General features: G+C 37.6%; 1 protein-coding gene across 1 annotated transcript in view; it reads left to right on the forward strand.

The window, feature by feature from the left end:
• Positions 1 to 27,088, forward strand: part of NCOA2 (nuclear receptor coactivator 2) — a 189,482-nt gene that overhangs the window by 108,876 nt on the left and 53,518 nt on the right. The window contains 3 exon segments of the mRNA XM_009335040.1: positions 1,211 to 1,312; positions 2,207 to 2,379; positions 24,924 to 25,027. Coding sequence (XP_009333315.1) covers positions 1,230 to 1,312; positions 2,207 to 2,379; positions 24,924 to 25,027 — 360 coding nt within the window. The 5' untranslated portion in view covers positions 1,211 to 1,229.

Raw genomic sequence — 27,088 nt, forward strand, 5'->3', positions numbered from 1 at the left:
AAGTGAGAAAACTCGTGGGTTGAGATAAAAACAGTTTATAGTAATAATAACAATAACAACAACAACAATAATAATAATATACAAAGCAAGTGATGCACAGTGCAATTGCTCACCACCCGCTGACCGATGCCCAGCCAGTCCCCGAGCAGTGCCCCCCCCGGCCAGCTTTCCCCAGTTTATGTACTGAGCATGACGTCACATGGTATGGAATGTCCCTTTGGCCAGTTTGGGTCAGCTGTCCTGGCTGTGCCCCCTCCCAGCTTCTTGTGCACCTCCAGCCTTCTCAGTCGGTAGAGCATGGGAAGCTGAAAAGTCCTTGACTAGTGTAAGCACTGCTTAGCAACAACTAAAACATCAGTGTGTTATGAACATTGTTCTCATCCTAAATCCAAAACACAGCACTGTACCAGCTACTAGGACAAAAATTAACTCTATCCCAGCCGAAGCCAGGACAATTTTGTAACAGTGTTTTCTGCCTTTAGAATATTTGTACTTATTGAGGGGTATGTAATCTGGGGCAGGCAAGTTTCATGTGCTCCTACAGTGCATAGGACAACAGACGGCCAGGAGTGGGGTGGGATTTCCACGGGCTGTTTATTGCACAAGTTATAATAAGCTTGTGTTGTTTTCACACATGATAGCTTGACAAGTTATTTTCCTTATGAGGTAGAGTATATGTACAAAATATTTACTGGTTCCTCAGTGATCTCTAGTGTTCTGTTTCTCTGATATTGTACCTGTACTTGTGCAAGCATTATCTTCTGATTTTTAACTAAAGCTGCATGTGCTACCTTTTCATGTAGCTGGGATACATGTTTCATTTCATGTATTTACATTCTGTTGTGTTTTTCTTGTTGTATGGTACTATGGCTTTCTCTTTGTCTTTCCTCATTCAATCTTGCAAAATTGCCATGAAAATTCAGCAACCCAGGCACAAAACGTACTTACCTGTTCTTACATAACTGGTAACAATCAAAGAGATAATGCTTTGCTTGCCCACCACAAATTTTCTTCTGCAGGAGTTTTGTATAGCGTTTTGTGTGGTCATAAACACAGTATTTTTATTGGTACCTTTCAAAGAAACTCTGTTTCAAATGATAGATTTGGCAAGTAAAAACTGAGTTGAGCATGGAACAAGAAACTTCGAAATATGAACAAAGAACTCATGACTTTTCCACCATAACCCTTTCTTGCACTTTCTTCCTTTTAGTTGCTGATATGTGTTCAAGATGAGTGGGATGGGAGAAAATACCTCTGACCCATCCAGGGCAGAGTCAAGAAAGCGCAAGGATCCCGATCAGCTTGGACCCAGGTTAGACCATTTATGCCTGAAGATGTTGAAAGTGAAAGCCTTAAAAAAAACCTGTACATGTGCATGTATTTTTCAGTTAGAAAATGACAAACTTACCATTCTTGCAAAGATAAGTCAGTACCAAACTACTCTGATTCAGAAATTCTGTGTTGTTTTGGGTTTGGGATGGGGGGTGGGGGGTATTGTCTTTTATTATTATTTGTTTTTTTGTTTTGAATCCAGTGTAGTGCTAAAATACAGAATTTTGATGACAATATAGGAGCTATGTAAAAATCTTTTTTGGCTAATCACTGCAAGGAGACAGCAGTCACTCATCTGGCAATCTAAGATTTTTTACCACCTCTCTTGTACGTCATAATCAGGGACTTGAAAAATATTTTTCAGTTATATAGCATTTGCATTACCAACACAAATAAATTTTAAAGCATAACCACTCATTCACCATTTTTTCTTGCAACTGTCTGCTGTAATTTCACAAGGAGGCAGGGAGTATGGATTGTTTGGTTTAACTTTTTAAGCTGTTTTATTTTCTCATACACTGTCCCTGTATGATACTTCTTGGATTCTCGACGCCATGTGGAGGGGTACTTGTAAATGTTCAAATCCTACCCCCCAGTTAATCCTCTGTTTTGAATTTCAAATCCCAAACCTCTTTTGAAACAAAAACATGACTGCTGGGAAAAAATAAGTAACATCTTTTTTAATACTCCTTTCCTTGTTCCAGAGGAAACCTTTCTGCTTGAGAAATTTGTAAGTTATATTTTTTGTAGTGAGAGAGGGCAGTTCTCTCTGTTTTGTGAAACTACTCTCAAACCATTTGAAATAATCTTTGAGCTGGCCAGAAGGCAAGCAAACTGACATTAAATGCGACATTTTTGTAAACTCCTTTTTCAGCCCTAAAAGAAGCACTGAGAAACGCAATCGTGAGCAAGAGAATAAATACATAGAAGAACTTGCAGAGCTGATTTTTGCAAATTTTAATGATATTGACAACTTTAACTTTAAACCTGACAAATGTGCAATTTTGAAAGAAACTGTGAAGCAAATTCGTCAGATAAAAGAACAAGGTAAGAAGACTAATTAATTTATTTTGAATATTTTCTGTGTTGATTATTACTTTGGTTTTGGCAAACGTGATAGTCTCTTCAGCTTTACTGTAGCAAATTCCCAGGTTTTTCATTAGTCAGTAATGAAAAATGGTGTAATGTCATGTGAACAGAGTGTGTTAAGTATCATATTCAGTATTTTAAAAGTAAGCTTCACAGAAAATTCAGAAATTGCTGAGAGAGAGAGAAAATCAGTCAGTCCGATGTGTGCATCTGATGGAATTGAAATCAGTTGTGCTTTTACAAAAGTTAAACTAGCAGATGGCTTTGGGGGAAAAATCAAAAGACTACTTATATACTCTTACATGAATGATGAATCCATGTAAAATGGGAATAATCCAGGAGAGTAGGGTATGAAAGTATTCTGCATCCCCCCTTTTGCTTTCTTTTGTTGGTATGAATAGATATTGTGGACTAAATTATCTGTGTCCCTTAAATGATGACATCATATCCTCAACTACAATAGATTTGAAACTATTCTAATCTCTAGATAGGGTCCTGTTATAAATGTAAACCAGAGAACGTGACAGTTTTCTTCCTGTTCTTTGTCTAGAAGATTAGTTTTGTATTTCTTTTCTTTTGATATATTTCCTATTCAAAGAAAAAAAACTTTTAGAAACTTCAAATTTTGGAAGTGTGTTTTGTGGCACAGGTCTGTCTGGGCAGGTGTGAATAGCACTGCAGGTGTTTGGGGCAGATTCACATTCTTAAAGTAGGTGCATATCGTTTTTCTTCTAATTTAGAAGATTGCAGTCTCTTTATAAATCTGTGTTTAGAGTGATTCCTTTGGTTTTCAAACACTTTAATTAACATCTTTCACTTTTTCAGTATTCTGTGATTTCTGTGGAAAAATAATGCTTCCTTTTCCATACTGTATGTGCGAAGTTATAAAAGTGGAGATTACGTGTTGCATAATTTAGATACGGATTTCTTTCTAAAACAAGTAGGTAGGCAGGACTCTAGTTTGACATCAGACTATTACAAGCTAAATGGAAAGCGGGAAGTGTCAAATTATGTGTCAGCTGCCTCCAAATTGGCTCTAATTGATTAATCTTCATGAATGTTCCTATTTCTCAGCTTGTTCTCTTCTTATTGCTACTAGGTTGCCATAATTTTTAAAATTGATATTCTAGTGAAGTTGCCGTGCCCCATATTAGAAGTATACCTCTTAACCTGGCACAATGTCCATCATCATTTTGCACCTTGCTGGCTTTCGAGATCTAATTTTTTTTCTTCTTCTTTTCTCACGTTCAGTTTCGGATTTTTGTTTTGCTGTCACCAAGAGACGCGTTCTCCTTATCCTTACCTGAGCAGGGATAAGGGCAAAAAAGTTGTGTTTTCCTGGGAAGTTTGTGCACAGAGAAAAATCTGTTAGTCAAGTTAGTAATTCTCTTAGCAGTTCTAGAACATCTCATCTGAAAATCTGGATCTAACTGATGGCAACTTTGGCAAATCCAGAGTTTTATTGTTCAGGACCAATATCATAAAAACAGTTTTCATATTGTTATAAAGTGTTCGCACTCATCAGACCAGGTTACATGTAAATTATGTAAGTCATCATGGGGCAGAATTGTACCAGAGCTGAACATGCACTTCATTTTCTAAGCTTATGAAGCTTTATTGCAAAAAAACAACTGAAAATACGATTCTAAAGACAGACTAAAATGCTGTGAATACTTTTTATTTCAACAAGTAGAAGTAGTTTGCAACCCTTGAGCAATAAAGACACTAAATTACTATTTATGATGTTGATTTGTTGCACAAGGTTCTTCAGCTGAGAACAATTAAGACTGTCTGATAACTGTTTGAGTCTTTACATAAAACTCATAGCTGGTGCAGACTAGACCTTAAGCCTCTCTAAGGGACATTGCAAAAAACTGAGACCTTCAAGGTGGTAATTAATAGCATCTCAGGATGTAGAAACAAAGATTAGAATATTTGAAATTATTCCTTTAAGCTAATTAAAAAGTTTGATACCAATTTCTACACAGAAGCTACATCTCTTTGTTGTTATAGCAAATTTAAAAGGCTTTTCCTTTTAAGAAAAAATTCAAATGACAGCGTATTCTGAAATGCAGCATTGTTTTGGAACAGGCATTTCATTGACAAATCTCACTCACATATAGTAAACATTCAAACTGCATGAACAGTACAGTACACCTATACTTCTGTTGAGTGCCACAAAAAAACTGACCTAAGCAAGACAAACACATTGAAGACCTAATGACACTATTACTATTGCTGTCTCATGTTTTTTAAAGGATTTATCACCTCACGTTGGGAATCCTGTGCTTATATATATTCATCATTTAAATGCATTAACTTTTAGGTTGTTCCAAATCTTTCTGATTGCTTTTCCACTGCCAAGATGCATTAGAAGACCTTTACAAGGGTGAAACACTTGCATTATCTTAACAATATCTATTTCTAAAACAAAGTCATGAAAATAATACTATATTTGCATAAAGTGCCATGAGTCTTAGGTTAAAAATCGTATTTTCTTACCGTTAAGATGTTTTGTTGATTTTGTGTTACACTAAATTCCTGTAGGAGAAAACTAAATTAACATCCTGAAAGTTCTTGAGTGATTCTACAGTAACACAGACAAATTAAGATGGCTCAGTTTTTGTGCAGTGCGTCTGCTCTGCATTTCTTCAAAATCAGATTAGATTAAATTAGTGAAAACTTATTTTACAGTTTTATTATTTAGAAGTTCTGGTAAAGAGGTTGGATTTTTGAAATAAATACTAAAAATTCTTCACAAGTTTTCTTCTTCGTCTATAAGTAGAATTGCACATTAAGGTCTAATTACTTACAAAAGCGCAGTCAGTTATAAATACCTTGTAAAGCCACTGAAAGCAACAAGTTTTATAGCTGCTACTGAGATTTGACAAGGAGACTTTATTCTAGGTTCTAGGAATGAAAATTAGGAAGGAAGAAATACAGGTTGACATTCATTTCCCATGTCAAGCTTGCTGGGCTGGTAGCTGAAAAAACTAATAGATTTTTTGCTGTAGTAATACTATATAATTTAGTATAATGTTATCCTGATCTGCTTTATATGCAAATATATATTTGCAGTACTGTATCTGTTATCTTTATATCATTTCTCACAGTATATACTTCAAAGACTCTTTAGTTGTGGTATGTTAGAGATTCGGTTTATTACAATTTGAAAGCAAGTTATAAATATATGCGTGTAACTGAATTCATTAGAAGAATTAAAGATGTAACCATTGCGTGTAGTCTTAATCTGGTTTTGAAATGTTTTTGTACTTGGGAAAATGAAGACAAGTTTCTTTACAAAAGCTTAATTTTCTACTGAGGACTTTTACCGTATCATCTTAAAATGATTGCATAGAGATTTGTGGATGTCCAGAGGAGATGAAAAATTGTGATTTTAACATGAAGATGAAACAGAAGTTGTATTCGTGTAAATCTTAAGTGGATATTTCTACTGGGGATATGAGACTTGTGTTTCAAGCAGTTGGGGAAAAATTTGGGTTTTTATTTATAGCATAAAAGTGATATGAAATGGTGGTTTTATGGTTGTGTTACATGGTCATGAAAGTGTAGGCTCTCCTGTTATTTGCAATCTATGTTAAGTTACTTTGAAAGAGTAACAGTCATATATGTTGCAGATGTGTTCATAATGTATACAGATGTGTACAAGCACAGTAAGTTCTGATTTGCACATGCTTAATTAAAAAAGCTTGTTTTAGGCAAGTGTAAAGACCACTGGGGATAAATGTTCCCTTTATGTGCCAGACAGCCAAGAAGCTATAAAGCCATTTGATTGTACTTAAGAAATATATTTAGTAAAATAGTGTCTGATTGATTTTAGGATCCTGCCTTATTTTTAAGGAACAACTTCAGCACTCAAGACAGATTCATTGCAGTTGTATAAGTACTGCTGAAAATGTTTTCTCATATCTGAAGACAACAAAATTCTGACAGCAAATAAAAGGAGTCTGGATTCTCTTCTTCCTTAGTTTACAATCAGTTGAATGTTTCACATCGCTCGTTTCATTTCATACCCACAGTAGTCCTTTTCCTTGAATCTTGTCATCTGTCTGACTCCTCTCATTATGTTAGCGTTTTTCTTTCTCATTGTTTTTGGTTGCTCTGTACCCCTTTAGCTGATTTTTTTTTCCTTCTAGGTATTAAGCAGGATAAAAAATTTAAACCTTTGCCCTCAGTTTAAAGCTCTTTATCCATCATGCTAACCTCAGTCTCAGCAGGTAAATAGCTCACATTTTAAAGCAGGGACTATTTGTTACATTTCACTGCTTGAACATCTCCTGGCTCAGGCTTTGAAACCTCCTTTTCTTCATTATCTAGTTGTGCTTTTACCCTCTTCTCTGGGTATCAGCAATGCAGTAGGTACAGAGAATACTGAAGAACACCTTAAGCTTCTTCAGCAGTTTCTCTAGCTAAGCAGTCTCCTCTGACCCCTTCAGTAGGAGTGTTGAAGAATACAAGACCTGTTTTTTTTTTCTCTCAAGTCCCCTGAGTACCTTTTATTAAACTCCAGGTCTGCATCTCTTATTTTTCTCCTTCTACTCTCCGTGCCTTTCTGTTTTCTGTTGCCTTTTTTAGGATGGCATCCACTTGTCTTATTTAGATTCACATACGGTGGGATAAAACCTGCTGTGCCAAAGTATCCCCAAATGCGATTTTATGTCTCAGTTCCATTTTCCTGCAGAGTCCAGCTTTTCATGTGTCACCAGTTTCTGAAGAGGTCTTGTGTTCTGTGGATCAGCTTTTCAGTAGTACAGGGAAGGGATATCAAGGTGGTGATTATCAGTCTAGCTGTTACTGTACACTTCTGAGTTGTCAGATCTTGTTTTCAGAATAGCCGTACAAGACAGACCTCGGACAGAACGAATCACCATGTGAAAGCTAAACAACGTCGGGAGAACAGAAGTACTTGGTGAAGAGAGACATGCAAGAGTTATGGAACCTGTATGAATTAAAAAAGAAGGCTTGTTGTTAATCATATATATATTCTTTTTCTGGTTTCACATTTGATAGCAAAAACAGTTTTTGCTTCCCCATAGCAGTACTACTTTGCGATCACAGGGTCACTCCAGCAGATAGTCTATTGTTGCCTCCAGCTCCAGTATGCAAGTAAAATTGCTCACTCAAGGAAAACAGCATGGTCTTAAAGCTATAATGAGGTGTTACTTTGGCTGCTGCTGCTTTGAATTTATCAGATCTGAATTTAGATTCATATTTCACAAGGTATTTAAGCAACTGCCTAACTTTAAGCAGATGAGTAATCCTTGTTAAGTCAGTGGAACTACTTAAAGGTTTAAAGTTATGTGCATAAATATCTTACCAAGTCAGGATATTAAGACAAGAAAGCGTGTGCAGACTTGGTTTTTGTTTGTTGTTTTTTGTTTTGCAAATATTTCAGTTGGTCAATTTTACTGTAATTATTTTTTTTTATGTTAATCATATTTGAGGTGGCAGAAGATTTAAAATTGATGCCAATTTTTGAATCATTTTTTGAAGGAGTTCTGCACGGCTATTATTATTCATATGTGCTGTACTTTCAGCCTGATAGGATTTTAAGACTGAATTAAGTGTCAGAGGAATTTGTGCTGTGGAGTCGAGCAATTCATGCAGAACATTTACAAAAAAATCTATTACTGAATTTGCTTTGCTGTCTCATCTACCTACAGCTGAGAGTGATGCACTGAAAATGGCTTTGATCTTCCTCTGTACACTGTAAAACTTTTTGGCTAAATATCCAGTTATGTTGACTGCACTACTTGCGTGCGTCCAGAGAACTACCGATTCACTGAAGAATTTAAACTGGTTTTAGGTAATGGAGACCATCAGTTTCTTTTCTGGCTTTGATGAAAAGTAGGCATTAGCCAGCAGACCCATCAAGTGGGAAATTTCCTGGGGTTTGCTTATTTTACTGGAGTTGCGTATCATGCAGACTAGTTGGCCTAGGCCTTATCTACACATAAGTTATGGCACTTGAACTATACTAGTCATTTTCTGTGGAAGCAGTGTTATAATTTAATTAACATGACTTATGAGAGGAGTAGCTGAAGACACCTTTATGACATATAGTTGTGTCCACACTGGGCTCAAACTATTGAGAGAGTTGGGATTGTTCAGCCTGGAGAGGAGAAGGCTCTGGGGAGACGTTATTGCGGCCTTTCAATATATAAAGGGGGCTTATAAGAAAGACAGAGACTTTTTACCGAGGCCTGTAGTACAAGGGGCAATGGTTTTAAACTGAAAGAGGGTAGATTTAGATTGGACATAAGGAAGACATTTTTTTACGATGAGGGTGGTGAGACACTGGAACAGGTTGCCCAGAGAAGTTGTGGGTGACCCATCCCTGGAAGTGTGCAAGGCCAGGTTGGATGGGGCTTTGAGCAACTTGGTCTAGTGGAAGGTGTCCCTGCCCATGGCAGGGAGGTTGGACTAGATGATCTTTAAGGTCCCTTCCAACCCAAACCATTCTATGATTCTGTGATTCTCTTGCTTCAAGAAAACAGGCAAAAATAATCATCAAACTGGTAATCAAAATTGTGAAATCAGTGTAAAATCTATGCACTTAATAGGATATAGTGGATTGTTGCCATTTTTTGCTTCCTAATCATGGTTAAAGTCCTATCTGCTGTTTTAGAATAAATATAGCCTTGTTCCCCAATGTTAATGAGGCTGTTTACTCATCATCTGATTAGGAGATTTAGGTCAATTTTGTTTTTCTTTTACTTTGACTAAAAGCAATAATAGAGTGGTCCTAAAGATGTTGATGTACAGGCTGCAGACTAACCTGTGGGAAATGAGGCAGCTGTTGAAAGCCCTGGTTCCACCATCCCTGCCCTCCTCCTGGCCAGGAGTTTCCCTTCCCTCCCTTACCCTGGCAGTAGCATTTATGCAGTTGTGTGGTGAGCCTGAGCAGTATTTTTTATTTGACCAGGAGGAGAGGATCTATCTCCTCATGGGTCCTTGGTGGGGCACCCTCCAACACGGGTCCAAGCGTGCCAGCAATGGCTGAGCCATGGGCTAACACCCACAGCTGTCTTGGCACTGTTGGGCCTTGCAGGGTGTTGCGCGATGACTGTCACTTAACAAGACATGTCTCTTGTCCGTGGGCTTCAACTTTGTCGGTGATGGATGACTTCAGTTCTAGAGATAATTTTCTTGAAGTTTTAGACCAGAAATCTAAGCTTTGACTCCAAGTTGTGGGTCAAAGTTGAAGAGAAACTAAATGTTCACTCCTAACTGTTAAGATAGTGGTCTTTTTCAGGTAGAAATAATAATTATTGACAGGTGTTACAGGAAAGCTTGCTTATTTGTTTTGCATCCTACTTGTATTTTGCTTTTCTTTGATCTTTATTTTGTTTTCTTTCATAACTCCTAAATGACCAAGAGAGAAAATCATTCAAACTAGTGGAGCATAGTTGTTTTGTTTATGTTCTGTAGCTGCAAAGATGGTTGTGATCTAAGAGGTCTGTAATACCAATGTTGGGGAATGCTATAAAGGATTGAGCTGCTTCTCCTATATTTAACACGCTTTGGGGGGTATGTCTCAAGTGTTCCCTCTTTGTTCTTTGCAGGAATATTTTCATTAAAGTTTTGGTTTTGTTACTTTAATATTTAACGATCACAGAATGGGCTATGTATTTTTTACTTCTAGGAGCGCGGTAAAAATGTCTTGTATAAGAAAGATGGAGACATCTCTTGCAGAAATTTAGGAATTTGGAGGCTACCTCCTTGCAGATAGTGTATTGTTCTCAGGCTGCATTTAAACTCTCACTGAGCACTTTAAACTTCAGAACTTTACAGTTTTTCTTTTGCCGTTTATCATGTAATCTCTTATGAACTGTAAGCATCATAAATGCATTTAGCATTTTAAATTCGGGAAAAAATAAAATGCAGAAATATAGACTGACATCCAGCCCTCCACAATATGAACTAAGCTCTTGAGTCTAGTGTTTTTCACCAGCTGCTCTGTCTTCAGAGGTGTCTGGTCAATAAGAAACACTGAGTTTAGGTGCTAAAGAACAAATGCTGAGTTTAGGTGCTAAAGAAGAATTGGGGTTCTTTGCAGGAATATTTTCATTAAAGTTTTGGTTTTGTTACTTTAATATTTAACGATCACAGAATGGGCTATGTATTTTTTACTTCTAGGAGCGCGGTAAAAATGTCTTGTATAAGAAAGATGGAGACATCTCTTGCAGAAATTTAGGAATTTGGAGGCTACCTCCTTGCAGATAGTGTATTGTTCTCAGGCTGCATTTAAACTCTCACTGAGCACTTTAAACTTCAGAACTTTACAGTTTTTCTTTTGCCGTTTATCATGTAATCTCTTATGAACTGTAAGCATCATAAATGCATTTAGCATTTTAAATTCGGGAAAAAAATAAAATGCAGAAATATAGACTGACATCCAGCCCTCCACAATATGAACTAAGCTCTTGAGTCTAGTGTTTTTCACCAGCTGCTCTGTCTTCAGAGGTGTCTGGTCAATAAGAAACACTGAGTTTAGGTGCTAAAGAACAAATGCTGAGTTTAGGTGCTAAAGAAGAATTGGGGGCTGCTGATTCGAGTCTTAATGTTTGTGTTTATAGTCTCTTATGGCTGGAAGGTATGCAGTGTAAAAGGTGCTGACTGTAGAGCACCAGGGCTTGCTGTGTGCTTTAGATTAGTAAATGCAATGTACTAATCTCAGCAGCATGTAAAGCAAGTAAATGAAGAAGGAGACTTCATGTTACCTTGACTGTCTCTGTGGAGCTTAATTTATGGAATAGCAAATTAATTTACTGAGAGTAGTGATGATACTTCAGTCAAAATAAGACCATCTATTATAAGGAACCTAGCTTTTGTTACACAGCTTTTATCTTTTCTTTTTAAAGACTGCAGCCTGAAAAGTAATAATATAATATTTACTCACAATAGGGTGCAATGCCTTTCATACCATGTTTGAATCCTGAAAACCTGTGGATTCACAGCACATTAAAGAGGTATTGATCAAAGGCTCCTCTGTGTTCAAACTAGAACCAAGATAATTGCATCTGTTCTAAGTCAGGCATTTTGTTATTTCTATAAAAGATCCTACATATCGACAACTGCACAGTTAGTTAGAAATTGGGGTCCTTGAATGTGAAATGACTGGGGATATGAAAAACAATTACTACTTCAGCTTTCAGTTTCTTTTATGAAAACCCACAGTGTGCAACTGGGGAAAAAAACGTAGACTGAAGTTTGAAGGATGACGTGGCAAATGATCAGTTACTTGCTCTGTCATGTACACTGTTGAGCTCCTAGTGAACGTCCTCAGACAGGTGGTTAGAGAGCCAAGACATATATGCCTTTCTGTTTCCTTTCATCACTAAAGTGTTTGGCATATCTCTATGTATTTTACAAGACAATGGGTACTCTTGTGTGTGTACTACACACTTACACACACACACATACTCTCCCTCTTCCCCAGAAGAGAAAGCAAACCACTCTTCTTTAGCTCGCAGAAGATCAGAGCAAATGTCAGAAGATGGGGACAGAAAAGTACATAAATTTAAGTTCTGCTACAGTAGAAAACTTTCAAAGTAGATACTCCATAACTGGAGATGCTCCAGATATTGCCATGTTACCTGAAATAGTATCCACGTGCCCCTTTGGAAGAAGCAGCAGTGTGGTACCTCTGATCACTGAGGCTGTATTCATCTTGAATCAGAAAGGTATGTCCCTGCAAACCTTGCTTTGCTTACCTGACACAAAGCGAAATGGAGCTACGCAGTGTGCCTGCCACAGAGGACTCTTTAACAGGCAAAGGCAGGATACGGCCTAACGCCTGGAATCTGTGGCCAAATCCAACTCATACGTAAGGTGCAGATTCTTAGTGGAAAGTTAATCAAAATTTGAAGCACCTTAATGAAGAAATTGGTAGGTTCTATGAGCCCTTCCAAACAGATCTGAATGTCCTTCAAAATATATATTGTAATACAGTGGAGGTTCTTGGCATGATGCAGGAGTCACTTGGTGAAACATTTTGGGATGCGTTACAGAGATCTGTCTAGACAGTTAGAGTGGTCCCATGTCATCTTAAGATGTGGGAGCATGAAGAGCACTAGCCTTTTACTGGTACTTTTTCTTCTGAGGCAAAATTTCCTAGAAAGACTTGGAACAACCTGCAGTTCCCATGATCCTTCTGACGGAGATGTCTTCCAGAGACAGGTTATTCTATGTCAAATTAGGTCTGGGCCTGTGTTCAACATTGACGAGGAAGTGTGCCTAAATATAACAATTGATTCACTTGGAAACGGGAAAAAAGAGGAGGAAGAGATGTCAAGGTTGTAAAATCTAAATATAGATCGGAAAACTCAGAGGGACCCTCATTTAGATTTTTCTTGGTTTGTTTGTTTTGGTGTTGGGTGGAAAAATATCGAGGTATTTTGTGCCAGTAACATAAAATTCTTCCTGTCTTCCTTCTTTTCTACAAAACCTTTTACCTCCTTAGCTTGGAGGAAATACTTCAATGTTTGAGTTTAGTTTTCTATCTTTAGTTATTTCTTAATATCCCCCTTGACATTTCTGAACACAATACTCCCTGTCACTAGCTGTCCAAAGTGTTGCTTTATGTAGAATGGATTTTCTTTGTATTTCAGCCTTTGCTGTTTTCTTTTCTCTCCTTTTTAATAATTGTCCTGCGTTTTGTTTTCCACTTCTTCCCCAGTTATGCTCTCTCTTGCCTTCAGTGCAACTTTAGCCATGGTTTTGGGACCAGCATCACTGTACCTGTGACAGTTTTATTCCATTCACTGTTGTCTCTTTGATACTATTTTTCCTCTTAGTGCTGCAGTAAGAAATCATCAAATCGTTTTAGGGAATGTGACAAAACTTACTAATAAATTGTTGAGTGTTACACTGATCGGTATCAAGGTTTTTTGTGATTACCATTACGCTTGGAAGTTGAGTCACCATCTGTCTAAATGCTAGAGATGCTGATTTTCACTAGACATTATAATACAGCTTGTCAGGCCATTGTACTTAATGTTCAAATTATAATTATGTGTTTGCAGTTGGCAATCTAAAATGTAAAGATGCCCAGTAAGCTTTTTTTTGGTTGCATTTTTGTATCAGTGATACAGGCAGAGAAGCCAGTCTATAAAACATTTATTAAATATAACTGAGGGAGGATATTGGCTTTCCCAGGGTTGATGTGAGTTACTGTGTAAGAATATCTTCCTTTCCCTGAGCTCTGTGATGGTTGTGGGCGTTGTCATTCTTTCTTTCTGTGAGGCTCAGACAAGGAGCATACATCCTTTATCTCAACAGCTTAAACCCTTTCCAAAGGTGGGGGTTTGGTTTCTGTTGTTGGGGTTTTCTTGGTTTGTTTTTTTCCTGTTTTTTTTTAAATAAAGATTTTGACCCAGATCTACAAATGGCTTAGAATTTAGATACTTAGCTCAAAACCCCATATGTTTAAATGTTTAGGCTGAGGCAGACCTATAATCCTGTGGAAATAACAACTGTTATTTAAGAGGTCTCACCTGTTGGTGCTCTAATGGGTGAAGTGAGGAGCAGGCACCCATGTTCCTTTTTGCAAGCGAGTAAGTAAATTGCGGACAGGAGGAAAAGGTTCTGGATTATCACTTCTGATCTGATGTACGGGCTTGGCTGCAGACCTGCATTAGCAGCGTCCGTGCCAAGGAGGAACATGACCGGAGTCAGACCTTAATCTTCAACATTTCCTGGTTAAAGCCACATTTGCTCAGCATACTCAATGAGACGATTGCCAAACAGGGGCACCTCACTCCCTCCCAGCCTGCGCTGTGTCAGGACCTTGGGGCTGGGGAAGAGCAGCGAGGCTACGGAGCTGGCTACGGCAGCGCCCATCGCCGCAGCATGGAGCAAGCATCCTTTCCAATGAGCTGCGAGTCGCCCGCAGTTAAGGGAACTGTGTTTAAGGCAGGTCAAAGTTTCTCCTCAGAGGAGAACTGATAAAGTTCACTGAGAAAATAGAGAAAGCAATACTGTTTGTGTTTAATTATTTTTCTGTTTATGGATTATACTGACTTATTTAAGACTAGGTGCTGATCCCTACTTCATGACTCTGAAATAGAGAACAAGAAACGATAATGCCTAATTAATTAAGTTGTAAGTATGGTTCAGTCTATTGAAGGGAGCCCATTTGTACCTATCAGTTCTATTATCAGGTATTTTAAAATGTGACAGAACAAATTACTGTAATTGAGATTAAAAGTGACTTTGGATGTAAACCTTAGCAACAAGATAAGCAAAACTTTTCTAGGGTAATGAAAAAAGATCTTTTAGTTTTAGAGAATACCTTAAACGATACATGTTAATAGTCACTACCATCCTTCCAACAGCCATGCTGTATTTGTAACATACTTGAAGTAATGTAGCCACTGTTGAAATACATGAAATGAATTTTAAACACAGTTTTGTAAAGGATTTGAGTTAAAAAATTGCTTTAAGTAACTAACATGCAGAAGTAAACAGGTTCTTTTAGGAAGCTTTTCTTTTTCCTTCTGCTTTCCTTGCAGTAATGGGAACGTTTCTGTTTCTAAATTGACTTAAATGTTTCGCTGAGGCCTGTGGTGGTGGGTTAGACAAGCAAGAAGAGGGGCCCCAGCTCCTATTCCTGAACACTGAGCTATTATAGGAAGAAAACTTTACTTGTCCTTAATGATTTAGAGCTTTTTCCTAAAAGATTTATCTACTATAATCTGGACTATTAGAAGCAGTAGGAGCCCTGTTATCCATGTTAGCATGGACACATTAAATTAAACTTGTTTCTGTTCTTCCTTAGCTGTCTTCAGTTATCTGTGCTCCATTTTGGCCTACACTTTATTATAGAAACTTTTTTCTTTCATGGATCCATCATATTTCTTTTTGGTGTGCCATATTAGGTCTCTTGAAAACGTTTGCAGTTGTCAATGGCAATTTATAAAAGCAAAAAGATCTTTGCCTGTTGTTGCGAATGATCTGGTGTGTCACAAAGATTTATCATCAGCATCCTAAAATAAAGAAGATATTTTGTAATCATGGTGATGTGGCATCCGAAGAAAGGGAGTCATCTGTTTTCTTTTAACAGTTGGTTGAGTACATAAGAGTGAGGCTTCAAGAAACGGAGTCTGGCTAGATTAATATTCCTTTGCAGTATGTTATTTTGGCCTAAGTTTTGGAAACCTATAAGTTTAATTAGCTTGGCAGTTGCATCTGCAGATTCTAGTCTAAAGAGTGTTAACCCTGCATCTTTATTTTCAACATCTTGCCTGTGTTTTTACGCATCAAAGAACCAACTGGAGAGCTGTTAACTTTTGTGAAAGCAATGTATTATTTCTGGGACAGTGATGGAGCCCTGTTTTGAATGAAATTATCAGATCCTGCCATCTTTCTTGTCTTTGAAAACATCAGCTCAGCCAAAATGTTAAAGAACATCGGGCTCCCACCATTTAGACATTCATATTAATGCTGTTTTTAGAGATGAATTATCAAAACAAGATGAGGTTGCTCATAAAGTAAATCTAACACTTTTAAAATTGTAAATGCCAAAAAATACAGTAAGATTTTCTGTCCTAATTCAGTACATACCAAAGAAAATAATTACTTTGTTAAACTGAGTGATGCCAGATATTTGTATCTAATATTTCAGTGCAGAGGTCCGTTAGCTTGGCTCTTTCTTTTGAAATTCAGCCATATTAATGTAACAGATTTTAAGTCAACGCTGATGGATGCGTGGCATTTGTTATCATCATGTACTTTTAAGTAGTTTACGTGAGTGTTTTGAAGTGATCTAAATACCAGCAGAGGCAAAACTGTTTCCTGGATATGTGTTTGTGTGTACAGCTGCAGATACATATATTTGAATCTGCTTATCTGATTCCAGAATAGAATAATAAGTGATTAAATTGAGCGTATTTTGGGGTAAGGCATTGATAGCCAATATACTTGATCTACCATGTGTACTCCTTTGTTGTCTAAGTATTGTATTTTAGGCACTTATAAAATATTCTAAATTACACCATACCCAGTTAGAGATTTAAGTTTATACCAGCTACTACACATTCCTAGGAAGTGTAAATGCAAAAAAAAAAAAAAAAACACAACCAAAAAAACCCAGCATTTAAAAAAGCATTTTAAACCAGTGACAATTATAAATTCTCAGCACCATCCTGGATTTTGTCCTTTTGACAGAGAAGTCTCCTGGGCAGGCAGCACCTTTGATGATTAATTTATTCATGCTCTTTCTCTAGCCAGTCAGTATACAGTGGAAAGACAGTGTTTGTGGTCTTTTTGGAGGCAAGAGAAAGAATAGAGCTTAGAAACATAGGAATATATACACACGCATTTGATTTATCAGTTTGCAAGTTAAGCACACCCTTTCATTTTATATAAAAGCGTATGTTGAACATACTCAAATATTTTAATAAGCTAAGACCTGTCTAAAAATTCTGCAGGAGTAAAACTACACCCAGTTATATTCCTTTCCACTCTTTTTGAAAACTTAGTGGAAAAGGTCGATGTTGCAGCATGTCCAGGGGATCAACAGGTGAAGGTTGTGGTGGAAGCTTAATTCCACATTCAAGAGATCTTCATGAAAAACAACTTTCCACTCACAATGTGGTAGTTTGACGTATCCTCACAGTTTAAAATGAGGCATGGGGTGAGCAATAGTTTCTGGATCCAGGGTTGCTTTTAATCCTAGTTTAGATTTCAGTTAAATGGTAGGATGACAGTTGTCCTTCCGTGTCTTTACTGATAAATAAAAATACTAGAAATAATCTCAGCAGGTAAATTCTTTTACTTTCTGTGTTGTTTTTTATTTTTATTGCGTGCTGGGGATGGATCAAGCCATTGAGGATTTGGGGTCCCAGATAGGACGCTTTATTCTTCAGTTAAGCAGCAGCAAGTGGGTTGTTATTCTGGGTTTTGCTTCAGTCCCCAGTCCTTAACTTGCCAGAAACTAGTGACCTTCTGAGGTCATCTCAGGTGTGAATAATCTCTGCCACTGCATTACGTAGGTAAATCTGGGAATAGTAGGTACATATTTCTGCAAATAATGCTATTTCTGTAAATAACATCACTTTTAGTTGCCGCTGTTAAATCTAAGAGTTAGCAGTCTTTAGAGAAGCTGTTTAAGTGTATTTATAGAGGGTGAGACAGCCTCAGTGCTCTGGATGGAGTCGTGTGCCGGGAGCGAGGCACTGCGATACCCTAGCTCGTGGGGCTTGGAGCTGATCAGCTCCTGGGGCAAGGGGAGGAAGGAGGGGGCACTTCCACCGCTGCCGCCTGTCCTCTTCCTCACTTCCAAGAAGTAGACCACCGAGTTTTGTAATAATGAGAGAAAAAAGGGATGGTAGATGCGATGACAGAAAAGACAGGCAAAATGAGAATGGGGAAGAGAAGAAACCAAGGAAAAGGTAGTAAAATGCGTATTAAAGTATTTAGCAAAAAAATACATACAGAGATACTAGGCTTCTTTCTGTCCAGCAGTTAAATATTATTCTTGGTGAGTTGAATTTCATTGTTTTTGTCCTTGTTCCAGTTTAACTGAGCTGGGGGCAATTATTTCTCAGGCAGTACATCTTACAGAAGTTGTACTGGGTGACAAAAAAGCTGACTTGTACAAAAAAAGAATGATGGAGAAATGTCAAAATCATTAAGAGAAATGAAAGTAGTATTAATTTTATGTATTATTACTTACGTTTGTTGCTATCCATCGTGGTTTTTCAGTGCTTGTTTTACTTTCAGTGTCCATGAAAATTTTATACACTGGCTACTGTTACTGAATTTTCTAAGAGCAGACATCACTCAAAGCTTGAAAAGCTCCATGAAAGTTTACCTATATTTGGTGGTTTTGTGAGAATGCACAGCTTTTCGTAGAGCTAGTGTCTTAGTGATGCTTCTTTACAGTGGGAAGGTGGGGCAGGTGTGTGTGGGATGGGAGAGCAGCTGAGCCAATGAGAAGTTGAAAACACTGTGAAGAAGAAATCGCGGTGTTGTAAGTGCTATTACTCCTGAGCGTGTAATTGAACTTACAGCTTTCCGAGGGCTTCTAGCTTAAGCCCTGGGGTCATTTACCATTTAAGCGTGCTTCCACCAGCAGTAGTAAATATGAAGCTAAACCACGTGGGTGTGATGAGCGGAGCGGGGCATGGGGAGGTGTGGGGCGCTGCTGGCCTGGGCTGGCCTGGCCTGGGCTGGGCTGGGCTGGGCGGGCGAGCAGGCAGGTGGGCACGCGGCCCTTTCCAACTGAAGGGGAGCCAAGCCGTGCTAACAAAAGGGCTGTGTGTCGGGGAGGTGGGCAAAGCTGAGCTCTTAGATTGCTCACAGTGAATAAACGTGCTGAGAAAAAGTGCAGCTGTGCTTTTTTAATATGCACTGCAGGAGATTTCAGCAGCCTGATGATATATCGTGCATTAATGTTGAAAAGATAAACACATTTGGAGAGCACAGGAAGGCCTTGTGTTTTTATGTTAGCAGAATGCTTCCTAATGAATAAGAACATGCTGCTGGCTTCACAGAGCCATATGGCAGATTTTCTAATTTTAGTTTGGTGCAGATGCATAATTCTCCCTTGTTTTACCTCCTAAAACCTTCCTGAGATGTTGCATAGTTTTTCCTGTAAGACTTGATCTATAGTTTCTGGGGGGGAAAATGTATTCAAGAGTCTAATAACTTCTTTGCTCTGGACAGATGTATGCTGTATGATGAAAGAGCAACCTCAGTACATAATCACTTCCCTAAAATAGTAGCTAACTTTATTCACAGGGATGGGATAAGCTGGTCTTAAAATTGATTGCTGAAATAGTTGCTGTTTCTTAGGCACCGGTCTTTTGAAAAATTACTTGCTTTCAGGGAGAAAAAAGAACTTGTGTCGAGGCAATAGGAACTGGGTAAGAAACGTGCATGTGGGTATCAAGTTCCATGTGAGCCATGGATCATAGTGCTTTGAATTACTAAGCTACAAGGCAGAGCTGCTTTCCCTGTGGTTAACCAAGCATCAAAATAACTTACACGTTCTTCACTGCTTTGCTTCATCATGTGTAGTGATCCAAAACTACTCACGTTACCAAATACAAGCTTTCTTTTTTTGTTGTTTTTTCTGCTTTTTATTCAAGTTGATACATTTGAAGGTACTTTTTGTGTAGCCCTATTCATATTAAAAACCTCCTGTCCATGACCACAGTCAATATAATTATTTAGCAGTGGTCATACGCAGATGTTATTAAATCTAGTATTTCAAATGTTATTAAATCTAATACTTAAAGCTGTAATTTCAACTAAAATTTAACAGTTTGCTAAGTATACTTTCTATTATATGTTAACATTAGTTTTTAATACTATATCTACCCTTATCTTTGGCTAGTTATATACTTTTACTGTTTCCTTGATTGTATGTTTGGATTTTATTTTTGCACAGCAATTCAGGAGAGATCAGAAGGACCACACAGGGTAAACTTACAAATATGAATGAGGCAAGACAAAAGTAGTTAGCTAATGCATACAAAAAATGGAGAAGATAAGTTGTTTTCAAGACAGTTGTAGTGTAAAATTTAATTGCATGTTTAAACATTATATAGCATTTACAATCACTTTCAAGTGATGTTGCTGTTACTGTTATAAGGATCTTTCTTGATTCATGTGATTTTTCTAATGTGCAGAGTTGAGCTGGCTAGTATCCCTTATAATAAATCTCTCTGCTTATGTTTTTTACCTATTATTATATAAATAAGTGTGTATGATTTGAGATGGGTGTGACATTTCAATAGCAATTCCAGAAAATTATGAAGAACAGGAATTACATGGGGCACCTGAGAAACCTGTTTTAAACAGTATTGGATAATAAAATTGATTCTGCCTGTTACAGGTTTTTTTCTCTTGACCTTTTTCTTCAGCAGTTTGTAGAGCATGGGTGCTGCCCTGTCCGGCGTTTCGCCAGTGTCTCTTTTTTGCTCCTCTTGTTCTATGAAGAACCTTAAGTGTTCCTCCTATGAAAAATAAACTAAACGTGTATTGATGCAGATTTTCTCTTTCAGGTTGTGCTTCATCTTTTTGCAATCCCTACAGAGGCTACCTTCTGTTCTTTACTTTGAAAATGCATTTGTTTTTTTGCAGAGAGCATCGAGGGGGAACTATTTCTGTAGCTGGTTTCATTAAGGAAGTTGGAATAGAGCTTGAATACAGACAAAGAGAGCTTTTTGGGTGGTTCAGCTGGTCCTACCTGCCCACCTGTAGGAGGGGAGGGTTTGAAACACAACCAAGAGAAGGCGATGCCCATCAGTAGCACTTCTGAGTCTGCTGTCAGAAATCCAGAGAGAACCGATATAGCTTGAGTTGGGAGGATGGAAAACCAGGAAGGCTTCCTAAGTTAAAACATAGCAGGAGACTTCGAACTATTGCTTTTGGCTTCTCTTTCTCTGACTTAGGAATTTCTGTTAAAACTAATGTGATTTCACAAAGGTTTGCTTTCAGAATCTGGAATGAGCTTCAAATAAAGCTTTAGGCTTTCCCACCGATAAATTTGTCAGAAAATATTTGTGAGGGCTTTTTTTTCCTTCTTTCTTCTGTATATTAACATAGAAAAGTAAATACAGTTTATGGTCACTAGGAAGATGCCCAATTGAAAATACTAATATGTATTTTATTGTATTACTACGTATACAATTGTAAACATATCCACAGTTTAAAGTCTAAATTACACACCTCACTAAAATGCTACATAATTGGATGTATATGTTCTTTGTAGTATCTCTCTCAGGAGTACTTGTATTTTATTTAAATTTTTTTCCCTCTCTAGCTAAACTTTTAATTGAGAGGAGCTAATAATTATTTCATGTGCATGGAGTTTATTCTGCTGTAATTTAGATAAAATGTGCTTGATCCCGGTAGCCATATTCGTAAGGATGGGACCGGTTTCTAATTTAATGCTCCCTCTCCAGCGGAGAATTCCCTGCGTGGAGGTGAAGCCTTGAGAAGTCCCTTTCCACCCTGCTCGTTTCATTCACCGGCACAAGGCTGTATTTCTCTTAACGCACTAAACCTCTGCTCTGGAGGTACTAAAGGCCAGTAGCATGCCTGGTAACGCTTTCCCAGCATTTTACGTTTGAACAGGGACATCGCTGTTCTAGGAGGCAGCATCGCTGGAAGGTGCGAAATCAGGGAACCGGCTCCCGCTCTCCGTGTTAGTGGCCGCAGTGGAAAAATCTAGCGGCTGTGGTTAGTCACAGGGTAATACCAGCAATTCCCATGGGTCTGGAAAAAAGGCTTCTGAGAGACTTTGCAAGGTTCGGCCTCTGCTGCTATTTTCCTAACCCCTAACATTGAAAAATCATTAATCAAGTGTAGAAATAATAAACTCACTGTGCTTTTGATTTGTTTGTAGGGTCCCCAGTGAACCTAAAAAAGGCAGAAGTAAAAAAAAGGAAAAGTAAACTTTACATTTTTACACAACTACTTAACGCCAGAAGCTGAAACTGTTAAGAAAAACAAAAAATACCGACTCGTGATAAATGCATGAATGTTGTCGGCACTAGAAATTCATGTATCAGTTGTTTTTTTCCAACCTTCCTGCAACAAATTTTTGTTCTCAATTAGCCCCACGTGCTGTATCGCTGAAGAAAAGATTTGCATTTCAAGACGTTCCCCACGCCTGTCTGTCAGGACGACACTGCTGACAGGGTTTGCACTTACTTTTCCTGTGTGTGCTGATAGAGTCTTCACGAGGGGCTTTGTATTTCAGTCAAAAATGGATAATTTACTGCGCAGCTTAACATTATCGGTAGCTGCAGTTTATAACATCAACTTAAGTTACTGCTGGTCCTACTCAAAGGCTGTCTAAGGCCATGGTTTCCTATGCAGTGCTGCTTAAATAAATGTATAGGGACCTGTGGCCTGAATGTGTAGCCTCTTCTAAGCTCTCCAGCCACTTAACTTCTTCCACAATTAAGTTACAGATCCAATTATGAAGTCCATCATTTGGGAGCACTAGTGATTTATAATGCTTTTCGGAATGCCTAACCAAGCACCATGAGTAGTGTAGTGTGTTGTCACCATCACTGGGAGAGGCAGGTAGGCAATGTTTACGTCTAAATAGCATTTTCACACACAGAGGGGAAAGCAGCCACTTTCAGAGACTGGATGTGAGGCTTGAGAGATCCTTGGTCTGACATGGTATCGCAGCTTCTGTGTCGATTACCATTACAGCAACATAAACTTTCTCCTTTTTCTTTGTATAAAACCTCGCCTGTGTGCGTAGAAGAGAACAGTTGGGTTTATAGATATGTTATTGGTGGTTTGTATGAACTCCTTGCTTGTAAGAGTGAAAAAAATGTTCAGCAAATATTTTGTATTATGTGAAAAATAATCTGTAAAAGTAGCCTTTGTAAATTGGTGAAACCAGGAAATACTGTGTAGTGAATGTGCTTGTACGCTGTTGCTGTACCATATCTGCAGCCCCTCCATTTCTAGTGCATAGAGTATAATCCCCTGTTCTCCAATACTCAAGATGGTATCAACGGCTGTAGCAGTGAGGGGATGAAAGCAGGAAGCTGGTATCCGTATCTATTATAATATTCTGCAGTGTGAAACCAGGGATCACTTTATGCTAACAGGAACAGATGGGAAACAAATATCATCGCCGACTTTATTAAAAGCTCAACCCTATTTTTAGACTCTTTTAGAATTCTTTCACAATTTTTAGAACATGTTTTCAGTATTGTGTCATCATATGGTGCCAACTCTGCTATATTGTAGTATGGGAAGGATTGTTCAATTTTTTTCTGTTACACCTAATCTCTGCTTCTTGCCAAAAGAAGATGAAAGAAAAGGGAAAAAAAAAAAAGACAATACCACTGCAGTCCTCAGCCCAAACCAGAAATACTAATTTTGTATCCTGGTGAGTTTAAGTGGCAGAGGAAGGCTTAATCGTTATTTCTAGCTGATTTATTTCTATCAGATTATGCTAATCAAAATGATTTAAAATTATTCCATTAGTTGCAAGAGTCCATCTTCAGAACAATTTTGTTTCATCATTATTCACAGTGTTGTTATATTGTGTATGAACACACCCTAAGAAGACAGCTTAGATTTTCGTGACTCTTTTCATGAAAGCAAGAAACCATAGAAATCTAGGATGAGGCAGCCCGAGTGACCAAAGCCTTATTGCCAGTGGGTGAGCGCTGATCAGAGAACACCCAGAGATTCTCAGAAGTAGTTCCTTTACTGTATGTCTTAAGTAGCGTATATTCGCACTGACCTTATAACCTCTGCCAAGGAAAGAGTTCAGAGGAACTTTGGCTGCAGTATTGCAGATCTACAGATAGTGGAAAATACTGTTCATTTGGATACCCTTTCATTTGTATGACTGATGCTTTAATTTTCACTAAGGGGGATTTTCCAAAGGCTCTTTGCTCCATCCGCACATGGTACTTTCAGTAATTCCTACAATGAATCTTCTTCTGGTTCATTGTTGTAGAAGGCATAAATTCTTGTTATCATAATTTCAGTGTGCTTTCATGTTTATTAAAATGATCTATTGCATAATATTAAAAATAAAAATAATGATTTTTAATATTCTAGATTGCAGTGTAGCCCTAGCTTTTACATAATTGCTTGGAAAATAATAAAAGAATGTCTCAAGTATAGAACTAGCAACACAAAATTACTTGTCTCATTAACTTATAATGTAGAATATGTATTTTGTATAGTGTTTTTATTACTTTTATTACTTCTCCCTTAAACACCAATATAATTCTTGGAGTAGAAAAATTAATACAGTCCCTTACTTGATAGGAATTATAAACACTCTTGATTTGAAAGTTCCAGTGTGTATGAATATCCCTTACGTTTGGAGTTGGGTATGATCTGTGATACTGTATATAACATATTGTAATATGTGTCATTATGCTCCAAAAACCTTAAATCATTATTTTCTTGCCTGTAATTTTCAAATACAGCACTTGAAATTGTATGTAGTTTTAATAATATATTGGTAAATAAGGCAGTATGAAAATTATGTGATAGCAAAAATGTGGGTGGAGGCATGGGAACAGAAATGAGACTGCTGTTTCTCAGTACTGAAACAGTAGATTGTGGACTTGTGTTTTTCCTTCTAAATATAGCGATCATGGAAAAGTTGTGCCGCTGTGAGCTTTGCATGCTCTTTGAGATCAGTCTTTTAATACACCTTGATCCTGGCTTTTGCTCATTGCACCTTCATGAGGAGTCCTTCCTTGTCTTTGCCCAGTGTTATGTTTTGTAGTTTAGTAAAATGTCTAGCAGAGGAACAGCAGGCATTATTTCATTTGTGTCACAAAGCTTCAAAACTGAGAAGCAAATACACTAGTTATGCTTTTGTTGAATCATTGTGGGAGACGACTTAATCTCATTTTCAGTGTTGTTGCACTGTAACCGTTTCATAGCTGGTCTTAATACTCTGTGGGCTCTTACTGTATCACTTAAAGAGCACTGCTCTGTCATTTAATACATAGTTTTCTTTATTGCAGAAAAAGCAGCAGCAGCTAATGAAGATGAAGTGCAAAAAGCAGATGTATCATCTACGGGTCAGAGTGTCATCGACAAGGATGCACTTGGACCAATGATGCTTGAGGTGAAGAGCACAAAATTCCTTTATTTAAGCCAGTTCTGCTCCCCCTAGGATGAAGAGCAGTGTAATGAAAAGAAAAAGTGCAGTCAGAGGTCACAGTAAAAGAATGGTCAAGAGAGACAAACCATCCTGGCTATTTAGGGTTATGTCATTTCAGAGCAGGCAGCATATTTCTGTTGGATTCAGTAATGAAACTCTCTTTAACTTGGGGTGGGGAGAGGCAGAGAAAGATAATTCAGCTGCTTTGTAACGCAGACAACTTGAGGGGCTTCAGTTGGTAGCAAGTCTTGGGTGTATGCATGTGCACGTTTATCTGTTGTAAACCACGACAGATTTGGAAGACCTGTTGTACCTAAACATTGACTTACATATACAGTAGTATACACATGAATAATACTTCCTTTAAAATTGCATGTCATTGCTATACTGTTTTAATGGTTTATCATTTCAGCACCTAGAGCATGACTGTTCCCTCTAGAATATGAAAATAATCTAGGAGAGCTTTCCAAGCCATGTATTTCAGTTTAAGTTAAGATTTCTGTCTGATTTTAGCTGTTATTTTGATATCCCACGAGGCCGCATGGTTAAAACCTAGCTTCTTAATGTATTAATAGTAATGTTGGCTAGGTATGTTGTCTGGGATCCTAATGTCATATGCTACTGTCCTTTGGCACTACTGCTTTATCTGCTTAAGCTCACTTGCAAACTGTTTATTCCTGTTTTGACTGTGGGCTTTATCTGTACAGATGAATAAATGTTACTTTAGATAAAACAAAACACAAACTCTGAATCAAGCTAAAGGAACCAACTTTGGCAGAAGCGTAATTATTCTGTGATTTCTGAATGTTGCAGGACCAAGATGCATGTTATAAGTTTTAAGTATTTGCATTATTTTTCGTTTTGTTAGATGAAAACATAGTTTTCTGTACTACGTGCGAAATAAAGGCTCCAAAATCACAGTACTAAACATAAGGAAGATTAGACAGGTTGTAGTGAAAACATTCTTCTTTGAAAAGCGGGGTAACAAATAAATTGATCTAATTTAATATTTATTATACATGCTCACTGAATTGAATGTTGTTGGTTTTGCTATCAAACATCCATCTCTTACATTGCTATGCTAGAATTTATTAATTGTAAGGACAGGGAAAATAAGGATAAGATTTTTTTTTTCCTGGCTTATCTTGCATGATTGGCTATTGCAGCAAACACGACATAAAATCACCCGTCTGTTCCGTTATTCCATTTAATTTATTCCGTTTTCCTTCGCAGTAAAACCCTTGCATATTAACAATGAAAGACCGTGGAACTAAATTAATAAACCGTGGTCCTTTTGCACCAAGAAACTTAAAAGGACTGAAGGTTGTTATACGTTTACTGTGAAAAGACTACAGATACTTTCTTTGTGTCTTTATCTCCTTCAGGAAATGCAATTGAGTTATTTAATCTTTACAGAACCCCTTCAAAAACCTACCCTTTTCCATTGCCAAATAATAATAAAAATGGCAATGCTGATGAACAGTTTATTAGTTGATTTGGTTTAGAAATGTAATTGTCTGGTTTTATTAAAGACTAAAACTGAAGAATCCTCAAAATAGTGAGTGTTTCCAGCTGAAGAGAGTGAGTAAAATTCATCATGCAGCTGCCTCTGAGGAATATTTTAACATATTTCTTAGTTAAAGCAGAAAGTAGATAGGAAGAGAGGGTGAAAAAATAGTCAAGAGAGAGCTGACAACAGCTCAAAGAACACAAATGTATTTTCCTGTTCCAGTATATCATCTAAAATAGTATTTGTTCTCTTGTTTTCTCTTCCAGCACGTTGTCCATTATTTGTTCCCCTATTGTACCAATAGCTCTGAAGAAAAGTTGTTTATTGTGGTTGCATGCATCTGGGGACAGAATTAAGAAATTGTTGCAAAAGTGGAATCTTCTAAAAGATTTAAGTGGCTTGGTGCATTAACTTGCTCAAAAGCCTGCTGCTGCTTACCTACAAGATTATTTTATTAATAGAACAGAAAGAAATGGGAGACTGGCATATAAGGCCCTGTGTTACTCTAGGCTCAG

This window comes from Pygoscelis adeliae, unplaced genomic scaffold (genome assembly GCF_000699105.1).
Source record: "Pygoscelis adeliae isolate BGI_AS28 unplaced genomic scaffold, ASM69910v1 Scaffold101, whole genome shotgun sequence".
NCBI lineage: Eukaryota > Metazoa > Chordata > Aves > Sphenisciformes > Spheniscidae > Pygoscelis > Pygoscelis adeliae.